The following is a 14,423-nucleotide window of genomic DNA, read 5'->3' on the forward strand; positions in this document are numbered from 1 at the left end:
AACCAGTACCCAGATCAAAAAATGGTGTTAGTAGAACCCCAGAAGTCCCCTCAGGTCTCCTTCCATGTACTACACTCCCCTCAAGGGTACTCCCTGTCCTGACTTCTAACAGTACAGACTAGTTTTGCTGGCTTTAAATTTTTATATAAATGGAATCCCATAGGATGTATCTTTTCTGTCTGGCCTCTCTGGGTTGCGTTATGTTTGTGAGATTCACCCATGTTGTTACATTTAGCTATCATGTATTCACTCTTGTTACCAGATAGTTTTCCTAATATACCACACTTTATCTACTTTCTGTGGATGGATGTTTGGGTTGTTTACAGTTTGAAGTTATTATAACTAGTGTGCAGCACTGACTCTGTCCTCACACTAATACTAAAAACCCTACTCTTCCCACCACCCACCAAGCCTTCAACTTTTGGACAAGATGAAGAAACACTAACTGGATTTACTCTCTCCCACCTGAAACAACCAAAAAATCAGAAAAAAATACAGGAGACAACAGTTTTGAAGATATTGGACATCAAGCAAAGGAAGAGAGTGATTCCTATGACACAGAAAATAAGGTAGGCCGGGCAGTGGCTCATGCCTGTAATCCCAGCACTTTGGGAGGCCAAAGCGGGAAGATAATGTGGGGTCAGGAGTTCGAGACCAGCCTGGCCAACACGGTGAAACCCCGTCTCTTCTAAAAATACAAAAAATAATTAGCCAGGTGTGGTCTCGTGTGCCTGTAATCCCAGCTACTCAGGAGGCTGCACAGGACACTCACTTGAATCTGGGAGGCGGAGGTTGCAGTGAGCCAAGATCGTGCCACTGCACTCTAGCCTGGGCAATAGAGCAAGACTCCATCTCAAAAAAAAAAGAAAAAAAAGAAAAAAAAGAAAAGAAATTGAAGAACTCAGTCAAGAGTCCAGAAAAACAAAAACATCCAGCACCCAACACGGTGAAATTCAAAATGTCTGGCATCTATTAAAAAATTTCTAGCCATGCGAAGAATGAGGAAAATACGACCAATAACGAGAAGAAATATCAGTAAATTGAAACCTCCCCGGGATTCAAATTAGCAGACAAGACCAACCCACTACTTTGCATTCCCTCTTGGTTTCTGGAATATGCAGATTTTCCTTTCATATTTTCAGGCTCTGGGTGTATAAGTGTCTAATCATTATAGCATTTCCATGTGTTAATAGGAGAGGTGGTTCTCACATGTACACAGGCCACCTCTCATTCAGAAGTAAAGTCTGTACAGGACGCTGCAAATGCAGTGTGATACAGACTATCGTCAAAGTATGTTTAGAACACTTTGAGAGAAGAGAGATGGAAGCATCCAACTATTTCTAGGAGGCAGTCTTTCTAGACTTTCACACTCCAAGTGTGGCCCATGGACCAGCAGCATTGGCAACACCTGGGAGTTTTTCAGAGCTTCGGAATTTCAGGCCTCACCCCTCAGAACTACTGAAACTGAATCTTCAGTTCAGTAAGATCTGTAGGTGATTCACAGGCACACTCAAGCTTAAGCAGCACTGCTTTAAGACTCATCTCCGCTATAAATTCTTCGTGACTTCACAGACAAGGCTGAAAAGGCCTGGAGCTCATCCTCTAGGCAAGAAATAACCATGAAAGACTAAAAGGAAGCAACCAGGATCATTTTTGTATTTATAGAAGTTAAGAGAATAAAGTACAGGCAGGGGAGATGGAAGGCAAGGGAAAAATATTACAAAGGTCCAAAAGAAAGAGAGAGACACACAAACCAGAAAGGTATAAGAAACAAGTGAAAGGCTGGGTGCAGTGGCTCATGCCTGTAAGTGGCTCATGGGAGGCTGAGGCGGGTGGATTACCTGAGGTTGGGAGTTCAAGACCAGCCTGGCCAACGTGGTGAAACTCCGTCTCTACTAAAAATACAAAAATTAGCCAGGCATGGTGGTACACACCTGTAATCCCAGCTAATCGGGAGGCTGAGGCAGGAGACTCGCTTGAACCCAGGAGGCGGAGGTTGTGGTGAGCCGAGTCTGCACCACTGAACTCCAGCCTGGGCAACAGAGCAAGACTGTCTCAAACAAAACAAAACATACACACAAAAGAAACAAGCGAAAGAAGCAAAGTCAAGAGAGGGTGAGAACTCACAATCAAGGAGCTTAGCCAACAACTGATGAGGGTGTTGGTGGAGGGGGAATGAGGGAGAATGAGGGGTATATCTGGATCAGGTTATGGTAACTAATGGTGCCATTCATAAAATCTAGGCACAATGAGAGATGGGAGAGAGTAATGAACTTTTGAACGTACGAACTTTAAGTTACTCTTAAGACATCAAGTGGTGATGTCTCATCTAGGAGACCACAGGTTTGCAACTTTCGGTATAAATAACGCCCACAGGTAGAGATCACAAGTGAATGAACCAGATGAAGAGACTAGGAATCTGCATTTTTCACAAGCATCCCAAACGATAAAGGCTGGCAGTAACCTACACTTGGAGAAACACTACAGTAGAATATAAATTCTCCAGAGCCCAGCAAAGCAACAATACATAGTATGTTCTCAATTTTTAAAAATAATTGTGAATAAATGAAGAGTAAATAAGTAAACAGATACAGAGAGCTCAGCAAGTAAGGTTAGCCTAGAGATAAAAATATAGAAGCCATCCACTGTAAGGTAAATACACAAGCTCTCCGAGGCACAGCATTCTCAGAAGATGGCCAAGGAATATAATATTATTGAATCAGTAATGCATGAAGGAGAGGCCAGGCACAGTGGCTCATGCCTGTAATCCCAGCACTTTGGGAAGCTGAGGCGGGTGGATCACCTGAGGTCAGGAGTTCGAGACCAGCCTGATCAATATGGTGAAACCCCCGTCTCTACTAAAAATACAAAAATTAGCCGGGCATGGTGGTGCGCCTGTAATTCCAGCTACTTGGGAGGCTGAGGAAGGAGAATCACTCGAACCTGGGAGGCAGAGGTTGCAGTGAGCCAAGATTGTGCCACTGCACTCCAGCCTGGACGACAAGATCGAAACTCCCTCTAAAACAAAAAAAATAAAAAAATAAAAAAAAATAAAGAGTGATGCATGAAGAAAACTAAAAGTGGGGATCAAAGAACCAGAAAGACAGCCAGGGTGCAAGTAAAATGACAGAAGGGTTTATCTGGCCAAGCTGTTTTCTTTCTCAAAGGGTTCAAGAAAGAGTAACACTGAATGCTGCTGGAGAGACCAAGATAAGAATGGAAATGTTCGGTAGATTACATATGTACTTACTGCTATCTCTGAGCACTTTTGGCAAGAATTGGGGCAGTTCATGGAGGATAACGGTAGAGAGCTAAAAATGGGTTAAAAAGTAAATGAATGGGAGCTGAGATGTGATAACAGTAAACAAACACTAGTTTCTACTGAAACCTGCCACTGAGTGAAAGGGCCAAAGAGTGGAACAGAGGGCTTCTACTTTAAATTTTTCTAGTTTTTTTTGAGATACAATCTTGCTCTGTCACCCAGGTTGGAGTGCAGTAGCAGTCATAGCTCACTGCATACCACCGCCTCTGGCTAATTTTTAAAAATTTTTTCTGTGGCAATGGGGTCTTATTATATTGCTCAGGCTGGTCTTGAACTCCTGGCCTCAGGCGATCCTCCCCGCCCTGGCTTTCTAGTCGAAACTCCCCCCCACCCAGATGAAGTTTTGCTCTTGTTGCCCAGGCTGGAGTGCAATGGCACAACCTTGGCTCACTGCAACCTCCGCCTCCCAGATTCAAGCAATTCTCCTGCCTCAGCCTCCGGAGTAGCCGGGATTACAGGCGAGTACCACCACGCCTGGCTAATTTTTTGTATTTTTAGTAGAGACAGTGTTTCCCCATGTTAGCCAGGCTGGTCTCAAACACCTGACCTCAGGTGATCCACCTGACTCGGCCTCCCAAAGTGCTGGGATTACAGGCGTGAGCCAACACGCCCAGCCTCTAGTTCAATTTTTTAAAGACTACTTGAAATTCTTTAAAAATTCAAGAAGAGCTAGCCGAAGGGCAAAGGGATAAAAGGAAAAAAGTAATTTAAGCATGATGGGATCCACAGTATGAAGTAGGAGCTAAGGTCATCCACCAAGAACGCGGTAGAATGAAGATTTAGAAGAGGTTTTTTAAAGTGATGGGTATCAGAGCAAACTACAGAAAAAAAAAAAAACACTGCCAGGCAGCACTGCATGCAGGTTTAGCTGAGCCCTGAGACTACCAATGTGTAGTAGTATTAGTCCACATGGCTGTGTGATTACCCTCTGTAGGATTTTCAAAGTTGAGCAGCTATCATTATTGGATGGATTCAGGATAACAGGGCAGACTGACACGAGGTGAGGCAAGAGGCAAGATAATGAAGTGATGAACTGTGGGCTCTGGGCTAAATGGAGAATTAAATAAAGCCAAGAGGTGGCAGGTGCTGGACACAACTGTGGACAGACAGCCCGTGGCAATCATTCTCAGTCTAGGCTGCACATCCATGTCACCTAGCGAGTTTTGAAAATACTGATGCCTGAACCAATTTCACCTTGTCTGTAGGGGTGAGCCCCAGGCAGCAGTCGTTTCTTTTTTTTTAAGCTCTCGATGTGACTCCATAGTGCAGTCAAAGTTGACAATCACAGGTCTAGAAAGACTAGGTGACTGAAGAATGGAAAAGGCCTATAATCCTAGCACGTGTGGAGGCCGAGGTGGCCAGATTGTTTGAACTCAGGAGTTCTAGACCAGCCTAGCCAACATGGTGGAACCCCATCTCTACAAAAAAAATACAAAAATTAGTCAGGCGTGCTGGCATGTGCCTGTAGTCCGAACTACCCAGGAGGCTGAAGTAGGAGGATTGCTTGAGCCTGGCAGGTCAAGGCTGTAGTGAACCATGATGGCACTACTGCACTCCAGCCTGGGTAACAGAGAGAGACCCTGTCTCAAAAGGAAAAGAAAAAAAGTCAAGGTGGGAACTTTTTTTTTTCCCTGAGGCAGAGTCTCGCTCTGTCACCCAGGCTGGAGTGCAGTGGCACGATCTTGGCTCACTGCAACTCCCGCCTCCAGGGTTCAAGCGATTCTCCTATCTCTGCCTCCCGAGTAGCTGGGATTACAGGCACCTGCCACCACACCTGGCTAATTTTTGTATTTTCAGTAGAGATGGGGTTTCGCCATATTGGTCAGGCTAGTCTCGAACTGCTGACCTCAGGTGATCCACCTGCCTTGGCCTCCCAAAGTGCTGGGATTACAGGCGTGAGCCACCGCGCCTGGCCTGTCTCATTTTTAAATAACTTCTTCTACAGTTTTGTTGTCAAATTTGGCTTTTGCAAGAGGAAAGCCCGGGATGCAGGGAAACCTACTGGAGGCAGGTAAAGGTTAAACAAGGAGGGTGGACTCCTTCCTCTTCAGATGGCGGGAAGAAGCCTCTGCAGTAACCTTAATACAGCTCTTCAGAAGTGAGGCACAAGAATTTCACTCGGCTGGGTACAGTGGCTCATGCCTATAATCCCAGCACTTTGCGGGGCTGAGACGGGGGAATCACTTGAGGCCAGGAGTTTGAGACCAGACTGGCCAACATGATGAAACTCCATCTCTACTGAAAGTACAAAAATGAGTAGGGCGTGGTGGCGCGTGCTTGTAGTCCCAGCTGCTTGGGAGGCTGAGGCACAAGAATCACTCGCACCCAGAAGGCAGAGGTTGCAGTGAGCTGAGACCACACTACTGCACTCCAGCCTGGGCGACAGAATGAGACACTGTCTCAAAAAAAAAAAAGAAAAAAGACAGAATTTCCCTCTAGGTTTCTAAGGAAGACTATGAATTCCACAAGGGCAAAAGTTCACCCTGCTTAACAGCCCCAGAATGTGTTGTTTTTATAATTCCGCTGTGTGGTTCTGCTGAACCAATTTATCTGACTCTAGGAATTTATCTTCCCTGCTCCATGTCACAGAGCTTGTTAATATTTCGTGTAAAATTAGGTTCACTGCTATATCAGCAGGTCCCTAACTTCACATAGTCCATGCCAGCAATTTCCAGTGACTAATGACCTTTGTTATGTTATCACTCATGACTGTATTACTGTCTGTTTATAATCAGTATGTCATGACCAATTTACTACATATAGCACGTATTTCAAAAATGGTATTGCTTCAAAATGGGCTTCATAAGCAATAAGTAATGCATGTAAGTAATGTAATAAGTAAAGCACACCTTCTTCTGCAAGCTTAACTTTGCTAACACAAATTCTCTCACAGAAGGCAAAATAACCAATAGTGAGTTATCTCTACAGGAAAACAAATTCTGCCCACTGGACAATGGGCTTACCACACTACAGAATGTAAAAGATTCCACCACCATAGAAAACAAATAGGAGATGGCTGGGTGCCATGAAGGGCACCTAACCCAACAAGGAACTAAAGTCCAAAATGACCTGAATGAGTAGGAGTTAATCAAACAAGAAAAAAGGAAGGAAAGAAGGAAGAGAAAGAAAAAAGAAAGACAATTCCAAAGAAAGCACACTGCACGTTTGGGGAAATGCCAGTTAACACAACGTTGCTGAAGAAACAGGAACGCAGGGATGGCCCAGCTCCTACAGAGCTGTGCTTGTCTCATTAAGGAGTTTGAACTGTAACCTGCAGGCAATGAGGAATCATGGTAAGATTTTAAGCTACTGTGATCCAAGATTAGTAATCCAGAAGGATAAAGGCTACAATAAGAAATATAAAATTGAAGGGGCACAAGGCTGCAGACAGAGATACCAGTGAGTAGACATAGTTTCAATATCTAGGGTAGATATGAAGATGTACTGAACTAATTAATGTCAGAGAGAAAGGGAGGGATAATGAATCAATAGAACCATCACTGAATATGAAAATCTTACAATTTCCACGTTGCTCTTTTTCTTTCCTTCAACTTTCAAGTTCAGGGTACATGCGCAGGATGTGCAGGTTTGTTAACACAGGTAAACATGTGCCATGGTGGTCTGCTGCACAGGTCATCCCATCACCTAGGTATTAAGCCCAGTATCTATTAACTATTCTTCCTGATGCTCTCCCTCCCCTCACTGCCCCTCACTTTGCTCTTTAAAGCTATCACACTATAGTCTAATTCTGTATCTTCCCAAGCTCAGGTTAAACGGGCAACTGCTGAACTGCCTTAGTCATTTCCCTGAAAGTAGCCCTGTAGCAATGATCCTGACTGATGAACGTTTGACCACAGTCCAAGGGCATCCTCAGGACTAAACCCAAAAAAGACGTTCTCAATTTACATTCCACTAAGGCTCAGAACACCAAGTATTCATGAATTTAAGGCAAAGATCATACTAACTAAAAATAATATCCCAAATGCTAATATTTACATTAAAAACACAACCAGTTTTTGACAGGTCATTTATCGCAGTTATCCTGACACAATGAGTATGCAAATTCCATTCAAAAACTATGCATTGGGTATTGAAGTTGCTGTACATTAGAAACAGCATATTTGGGCTGGCTGCAGTGGCTCACGCCCGTAATCCCAGAACTTCAGAAGGCCGAGGTGGGGGGATCACTTGAGCCCAGGAGTTTGAGACCAGCCTGGGTAACAAAAAGTAGCCGGGTGTGATGGCATGCACCTGTAGTCCCAGTTACTTGGGAGGCTGAGGTGGGAGAATTGCTCGAACCTGGGATGTGGAGGCTGCAGTGAACTGTGATCGAGTCACTGCACTCCAGCCTGGGCAACAGAGAAGACTGTCTCAAAAAAATAATAATAAACAAAATAAAGGAAATATGTTTGCAGAAAACAGAATTAACTTTAAAAATCTTAAAAAATCTCCAGGGGGCCAGGCACGATGGCTCACACCTGTAATCCCAGTACTTTGGGAGCCAAGACAGGTAGATCACTTAAGTCCAGGAGTTCAAGACCAGCCTGGGCAGCATGGTGGAACCCCATATCTACAAAAAGCACAAAAATTAGCCAGGTATGCCTGTAGTCCCAGCTACTTGAGAGCTACTTAGGAGGCTGAGGCAGCAGAATCATTTCAGCCTGGGCTGTGGTGGTTGCAGTGAGCCAAGATCGTGCCATTGTACTTCAGCCTGAGCAAAAGAGCAAGATCCTGTCTCAAAGAAACACACACACACACACACACACACACACACACACACACACCTCTCCAGGTAAAAGGACCTCTGTTTTACTTGAGGGTAGCTAATATTTAAGGACACACAAATTATTTCCACACTAGCCTAGCACCTCCAGTAGAAAGATAAAGCCTGATGCTAAACATTAGGACCTTATGTACACAGGGAAATAATAATAATCTGAGGTGGATGGGATAGGGGAGAGAGCATGAAGCAAGGTTTCTGCTCAGATCATTTCATCATGCAGCAACATGGCTCCCAAGGGCTAAAAGGGAAAGACGACCACCAGTTCTAGACTTTTACACAATTTCGGCTCAGGCCCCAAGCTATCAAGCCACACTAGCGCTCACAAAGAAATAAAAAATAATTAAGAAAAATAACCCATAAAGGCTATTCAACTTGCCAAGGCTATAATCTTTAGTTACTTTCAGGAAATCTTCAATCTCAACAATAAGACTCTTGAATATGAAATGTATCTAATCTGAATGTTACCTTTAACACTGTAGGCAGAAATCCTAAAAACATCTGCCATCTAAAATAGGTTAAGAAAGGGCAATGGAAGCTTTGAAACATACCCAAGTAAAAAGCAGAATTTAGTCTATAATAAAAATATTTCGAAACAGTGGAATAATCAAATAATCATTTGATAAGTAATTTTGGACAAGTCTCTAAATACTTAGAAGGAACTATAATTAGGGCTCTAGCTCTCATAAAACGAAGTAAAATACTGGGTGAATTAAGGGTAATATGTGAAAAAATTAAGAAAAAATAAAAATACTAAGAGGAAGCGGAGACTAACATATATAGTAATTTGGAGGAATAAGGAAGATATAAAAATTGTAAGTTAGAAAACGTAAAAGAAACAGAAAGACAGGCCAGGCGCGGTGGCTCAAGCCTGTAATCCCAGCACTTTGGGAGGCCGAGACGGGCGGATCACGAGGTCAGGAGATCAAGACCATCCTGGCTAACACGGTGAAACCCCATCTCTACTAAAAAAAATACAAAAAACTAGCCGGGCGAGGTGGCGGGCGCCTGTAGTCCCAGCTATTCGGGAGGCTGAGGCAGGAGAATGGCGTGAACCCGGGAGGTGGAGCTTGCAGTGAGCGGAGATCCGGCCACTGCACTCCAGCCTGGGCGACAGAGCGAGACTCCGTCTCAAAAAAAAAAAAAAAAAAAAAAAAAAGAAACAGAAAGACCTATCTACCTAAAACACACATGCGCAAACACTGTTCTCCATGTCAAATATATGTACAAAGTTAAAAGACAAATAACAGATTGGGGAAAAGAATGCTACATATGACAGATAACAGAAAAACAACCTTTATATCACAAAGATGAATTCAGCAACAGATTGCAGCACAGGCAGGATTATGAGTATGTAATTTACATCTAAATGTAACTAGCATATAAACGTATTTTAAAAGTGCTCAATGTAACTTTAAAGGAATGAAAATAAAAACAGTGAAATGCCTGCTACTTAGTGTTTGTAAGGCACAACGGGGCTATCATACAATGTTACCAGGACTGTGAATATATATAACATTTCTATGGGGCCAATATGTATCAAAGTTTAAAATGTGCACCACTTCTGGCCCAATAATTCCTCTTTCGGAAATATAACTAAGGAGATCATTTCTCAAAGATGTATGCATACAAATTCATCACAGTGTTGTTTGTAATCTAGATAAATTGGAAACAACCTACACATCCATCAATAATAATAAATTTCAGTACCTGGTAAACTAAAATATCATGCATCTATTACAAATGATGTAGAGATCATACAGATATTGACATGAAAAAAATGGTCATGACATTTTACAGGATAGTTCCATGTGAACAGGGGCCTTGGAATGTTTGCTCTTCATTCTTCCAGCAACTAGAACAGTGCCTTGCACAAAACGGCTTTTCAATAAACATTTATTAAAAAATGAACTTTAAAGCAGGTTACAGAACAATAATCATAATATAGCCCTTTTCTCTCTTCCCCCTTCCCCTCCATCCTTTGCTCTCTCTCACACACACACACACAAATTGGAAGGACAGTCACAAAAGGTTGACAAGGTAATGTACTTTTGGTGTGTGCATGTTTTATTTTTCTCCATCCCTATCTATTGCATAAATTCCTTACACGGTAAGCATTTTTTATTTTTATGACTGTAAAAAGTAACAATTTTTTTTAAAGGAAAAGAACTCACATATTTTAAATGAATTCCAGAATGTGCTCAGTGACTAAGCTCACAAACTCCAAAAACTAAAGTCAACAATATCCAAGTGGCATGTTTTCTTTCACTTTCAAAGAAATATCAGTATAACTTGTACCAGCAGCATCTTTCTTAGTACCAGGAAATGCCACACTGTACTAATAAAATACAGTGTTTCCAAAAGCAAAGGCACACTTCTTCCGCAGTAAAAAGGAAAAAACAAAAACAAAAACAACTAAAAGTAACTAATTTCTTAAAGTCTCTTCCACTAACATACACTCTATTCTAGTTCATGGTAACGATTACTATATACAATTGTTCTTTTTCTCACCCAGACTAAAAATCCAAGTGAATCGATATCAGTAATGTGCTCTATATAATTTTTTCATTTCTTTACAGAGGCAGACTTCACCTTAAACAGTGGATATACCAAACTAGCCACATACCCCATGTCTCTATTCATGCCATCACCCAGTTCTATTTCACTTACATGCTTCATCACAATCTCATAACCTTATTCAGATTTTATCTGCTTCTTCCTTCTAGAATGTAAGCCCCATGAGGACAGGAATTGTGTCCTGCTCACCACCGTGTCCCCTGGCCAAGAATAGTGAATGGTATCTAGTAGGCCTCAAGAAGTATTTGTTAAACAAAAATGAAAAGATGTGGCGGGCGGGGGGTGAGTACAAATCTACATAAGACAGTAAGACGAGGAATTGAAAAAAGGAAAGAAAACCACGCTGATATGTACAAGCTACAGGACTCAAAGCTATCATGCCAGCTCGCAGGTTTGGTGGACATTTTTCAGGGTGGACAGGTGCTTCACACCTATCTAAGCGCACAGAGCTCTTCCAGGAAGAAGAAAATCCACAGGGAGGTGTCCAGAGAGCTGTGAGCAGCTCCCAGAAAAGTGGACACAATCACCACCCTAACAGAAACGTGGCCCAGGTCGGAAGAAAAAAACAATACACCATACATCTCGGCCCAGATGAAAAATCACACGAATCCCCAGCACAACCAAACCGATCCACCACCTTCATTCAGCCTGACATGTAAGAGCAGTCTCCTTTCGCCTGGCTGGGCAGTCACCGGCAACCCAGCAAACCCCTCCCTCGCCCAACACTTTTCCCTCTCAAAGACCACCGCCACTGCCGGTCCGAGGGGCGAGGGAACGGGGGGGGGAACAGCCTGAGGATCAGCTTTCTCCACCCCCGCCCGAGCCCAGTCCCCTTCAAAGCACAAACATTTCCCATTCTCGCCTGTCCCCGAGGCCCGGACCCCCGCCCGAGCCCCTCCTGCGGTCCCTCACTCACGTGTAGATGATGGCCATGAAATGCATCAGCCACAGCACCAAGAAGAGGACGAACCCGAAGACGGCCATTCCCTCCAGGGCCAGGTCCAGCAGCGCCATCCCCCGGCCCGCCGGCCCGGCCCGGCCCGCTGCGGCCGCCAACACGGACAACCCTCCCGCAGGAGGAGGACAGGGTGGGCGCCCGGTGCGGGGGCGCGGGAGGCGAGAAGAAGGTGGGGAGAGGAAGGGGCGGAGGGGGGTGGGGACGCAAGGGGCGGGCAGGGCCTGCGCGCCCCCGCCCGCGCGCTCTCGCCCGCGCGCTGCCTTCGGCGCGCTCGCGGGTGGCTGCGGGTGCTGCGGTCTCCCGGCTCTGGTCGGGGCAACTGCGGCCCCACGCCCCGGCTCGCCTCTCCCGACCCTCGCTGCCGCCGGCCAGACCCTGCGCTCCGGCACCTCCGCCGCCTCTCCGTCTCGCCGCTGGGCTCCCGGCCGAGCAGCTCCGCTGCCTGGCTCCGCCGCCGCAGCTCCGCGCACTAATCAAAACCGGCGGCTCGCGCCCCACTCCTCGGCGCGTCCCGCCCCCGGAACCGCGGCGCCCGCCTCTCCCAGGGGCGGTGCCCCCGCCGCTCCACGCCCACCCTGCCGCCCGCGCGCCCGCTGCGGCGCCGGCGAGAGCGCGCCGGGGAGATAGTGTCCTGCTGTCCGCTGGACGCCGGCCGGGCTTCCTCCGGCTCCTGGCTCCGGCTGCCGCCCGCCTAGGCGGGAAGCGTTGTAGCCCTGGGCCGAGCTCCCTTGGCGGCGGTGGCGGCTCGGGACCCTGTGCATGGCCCGGAGGCTGCTCTCCCTCCGTCCGGCCCTGCTGTTCCCGGGTGCCCCAGAAAAAGACGCGGGTTCCGGGCAGCTGCCGGAGCTTGTCTCGAAATCCCACTTCCAACGCCGCGTCTGCAGCCTCCCCGCCGGGCACTGCTCGGAGGAACCAGGCCCTCCTCCAGGCCACCTTCCTGGGCGCAAGGGTTGCCCATTGCCTTCCCTCTTACTGCTTTTAGTGCTGTGAGATATTGGATCAAAAGGGACCTGAGAGTGAAATAATCTCCATGCGCCTCACAGATCTCTAAGCGCCTTGGCGACCGTGTGTATTATAAAAAGAAAATCTCAAACTCAGAATTAAAGAATCAGTTGATTCTGAAATCCCCTAAGACTGCTGTCCAATACGGTAGCCACATGTGGCTAAGTGAGGGTTGTTGGAAAGGCAGCTCGCCACTCTGTGGAATACAGTGTAAACAGTACACCAGATGTGGAAGACCATCTCGTTAGTAAATTTTATATTGATTGCATGTTGAAAAGATAATATTTTGGACATATTACATTAAATTAGATAAATTATTAAGTTAATTTCTCTTTTTAAAGACTTTAACTGTGGCTAACTACTAGAAAATTTTGATTGTATATGTGGACAGCACAGCTCTAAAATGGAAAGAAATGCCACTTGGGTAGTAGGGTAACTATTTGTCCTAATTTTAAGTAATTCCAAGAAGATGCTAGTACTCCATGTTTCTGTTTCTTCAATCTAGATGAGTTTATGCTATTTCTACATTGTTTTATGTTTATTGTTTCAAGTAATTTCCTTTTAAATAATCCACGACCTCCCTTGAGAGATTTCAGAATTGAATTCAATTTTGAAAAGAAGCTGTGGCCGGGTGCGGTGGCTCGCGCCTGTAATACCAACACTTTGGGGCCGAGGCAGGTGGATCACGAGGTCAGGAGTTCAAGACCGGCCTGGCCAAGATGGTGAAAGCCTGTCTCTACTAAAATTACAAAAAATTAGCCGGGTGTGGTGGCGGGCGCCTGTAATCCCAGCTACTCCGGAGGCTGAGGCAGAGAATTGCTTAAAGCTGGGGGGCGGAGGTTGCAGTCAGCCGAGATTGCGCCGCTGCACACCAGCCTGGGTAACAGAGCGGGATTCCGTCTCAAAAAAAAAAAAAAAAAAAAAAAAAAAAGACAGAAAGAAAAGTTGTTTATTATTGCTGTTTATGATAGTTAATAGTGACTGAATGATCTACCTCAATCTGCAAATAAATGACAAACTACAACTAGAAGAGTTAATGTCCGAACCATTCCTCGATTAACATCCTTGGTTCCACTGGTGTAGAATCAGTGGGAAAGAACAATGCTTCGAAATCAAATTCCCGCTGTTAAGAGTTTCTGGTTGATAAAAATAGCAGGATTGAGGGCCAGGCGCAGTGGCTCATGCCTGTAATCCCACCAGTTTGGGAGGCCCAGACAGGAGGATTGCTTGAAGCCAGGAGTTTGGGAGATCAGCCTGGGCAACATGACGAAACTCTGTCTCTACAAAACAAAAACAAAAACAAAAACAAAAACCAAAGCAAAACAATTAGCCAGGTATGGTGATGGCACCTGTAGTCCCAGCTACTGGGAAGGCTGAGGTGGTAGGATCACCTGTTCCTAGGAAGTGGCGGATGCAGTGAGCTGTGATCGTGCCACTTGACTCCAGCCTGGGTGACAGTGAGACCCTGTAAAAAAACACACAAACAAACAAACAAAAAAACCAGAATAGAATCCTGATACTGAAATAACATTCCAAACAAAAATTTACTGTTGTAGTTAATTCTAAAGCACACTTCAAAAAAACACTAATAAATTTTAATTTCTCTGAAATGGAAATGCATCTCATCGTCAATGCCATATTACAATTAATTAGCGTGTGTTTTATCTTTTTCCCTTTTTTTTTTCTGAGATGGAGTCTCGGTCTGTTGCCCAGGCTGGAGTGCAGTGGCATGATCTAGGCTCATGGCAACCTCTGCCTCCCCGAGTTCAAGCAATTCTCCTGTC

The 14,423-nt window shown here is 45.2% G+C and overlaps 1 protein-coding gene across 1 annotated transcript in view; it reads right to left on the reverse strand.

Annotated features, from left to right (window-relative positions):
• UGCG (UDP-glucose ceramide glucosyltransferase) overlaps positions 1-11,764 on the reverse strand; it is a 36,302-nt gene extending 24,538 nt beyond the window's left edge. Inside the window, 1 exon segment of the mRNA NM_001257723.1 lies at positions 11,596-11,764. Within this exon segment, the coding sequence (NP_001244652.1) occupies positions 11,596-11,693 (98 nt within the window). The 5' untranslated portion in view covers positions 11,694-11,764.
• Positions 11,765-14,423: the final 2,659 nt, after the last annotated feature.

The sequence above is a fragment of the Macaca mulatta genome, chromosome 15 (assembly GCF_049350105.2).
Source record: "Macaca mulatta isolate MMU2019108-1 chromosome 15, T2T-MMU8v2.0, whole genome shotgun sequence".
NCBI classification, from domain to species: Eukaryota; Metazoa; Chordata; class Mammalia; order Primates; family Cercopithecidae; genus Macaca; species Macaca mulatta.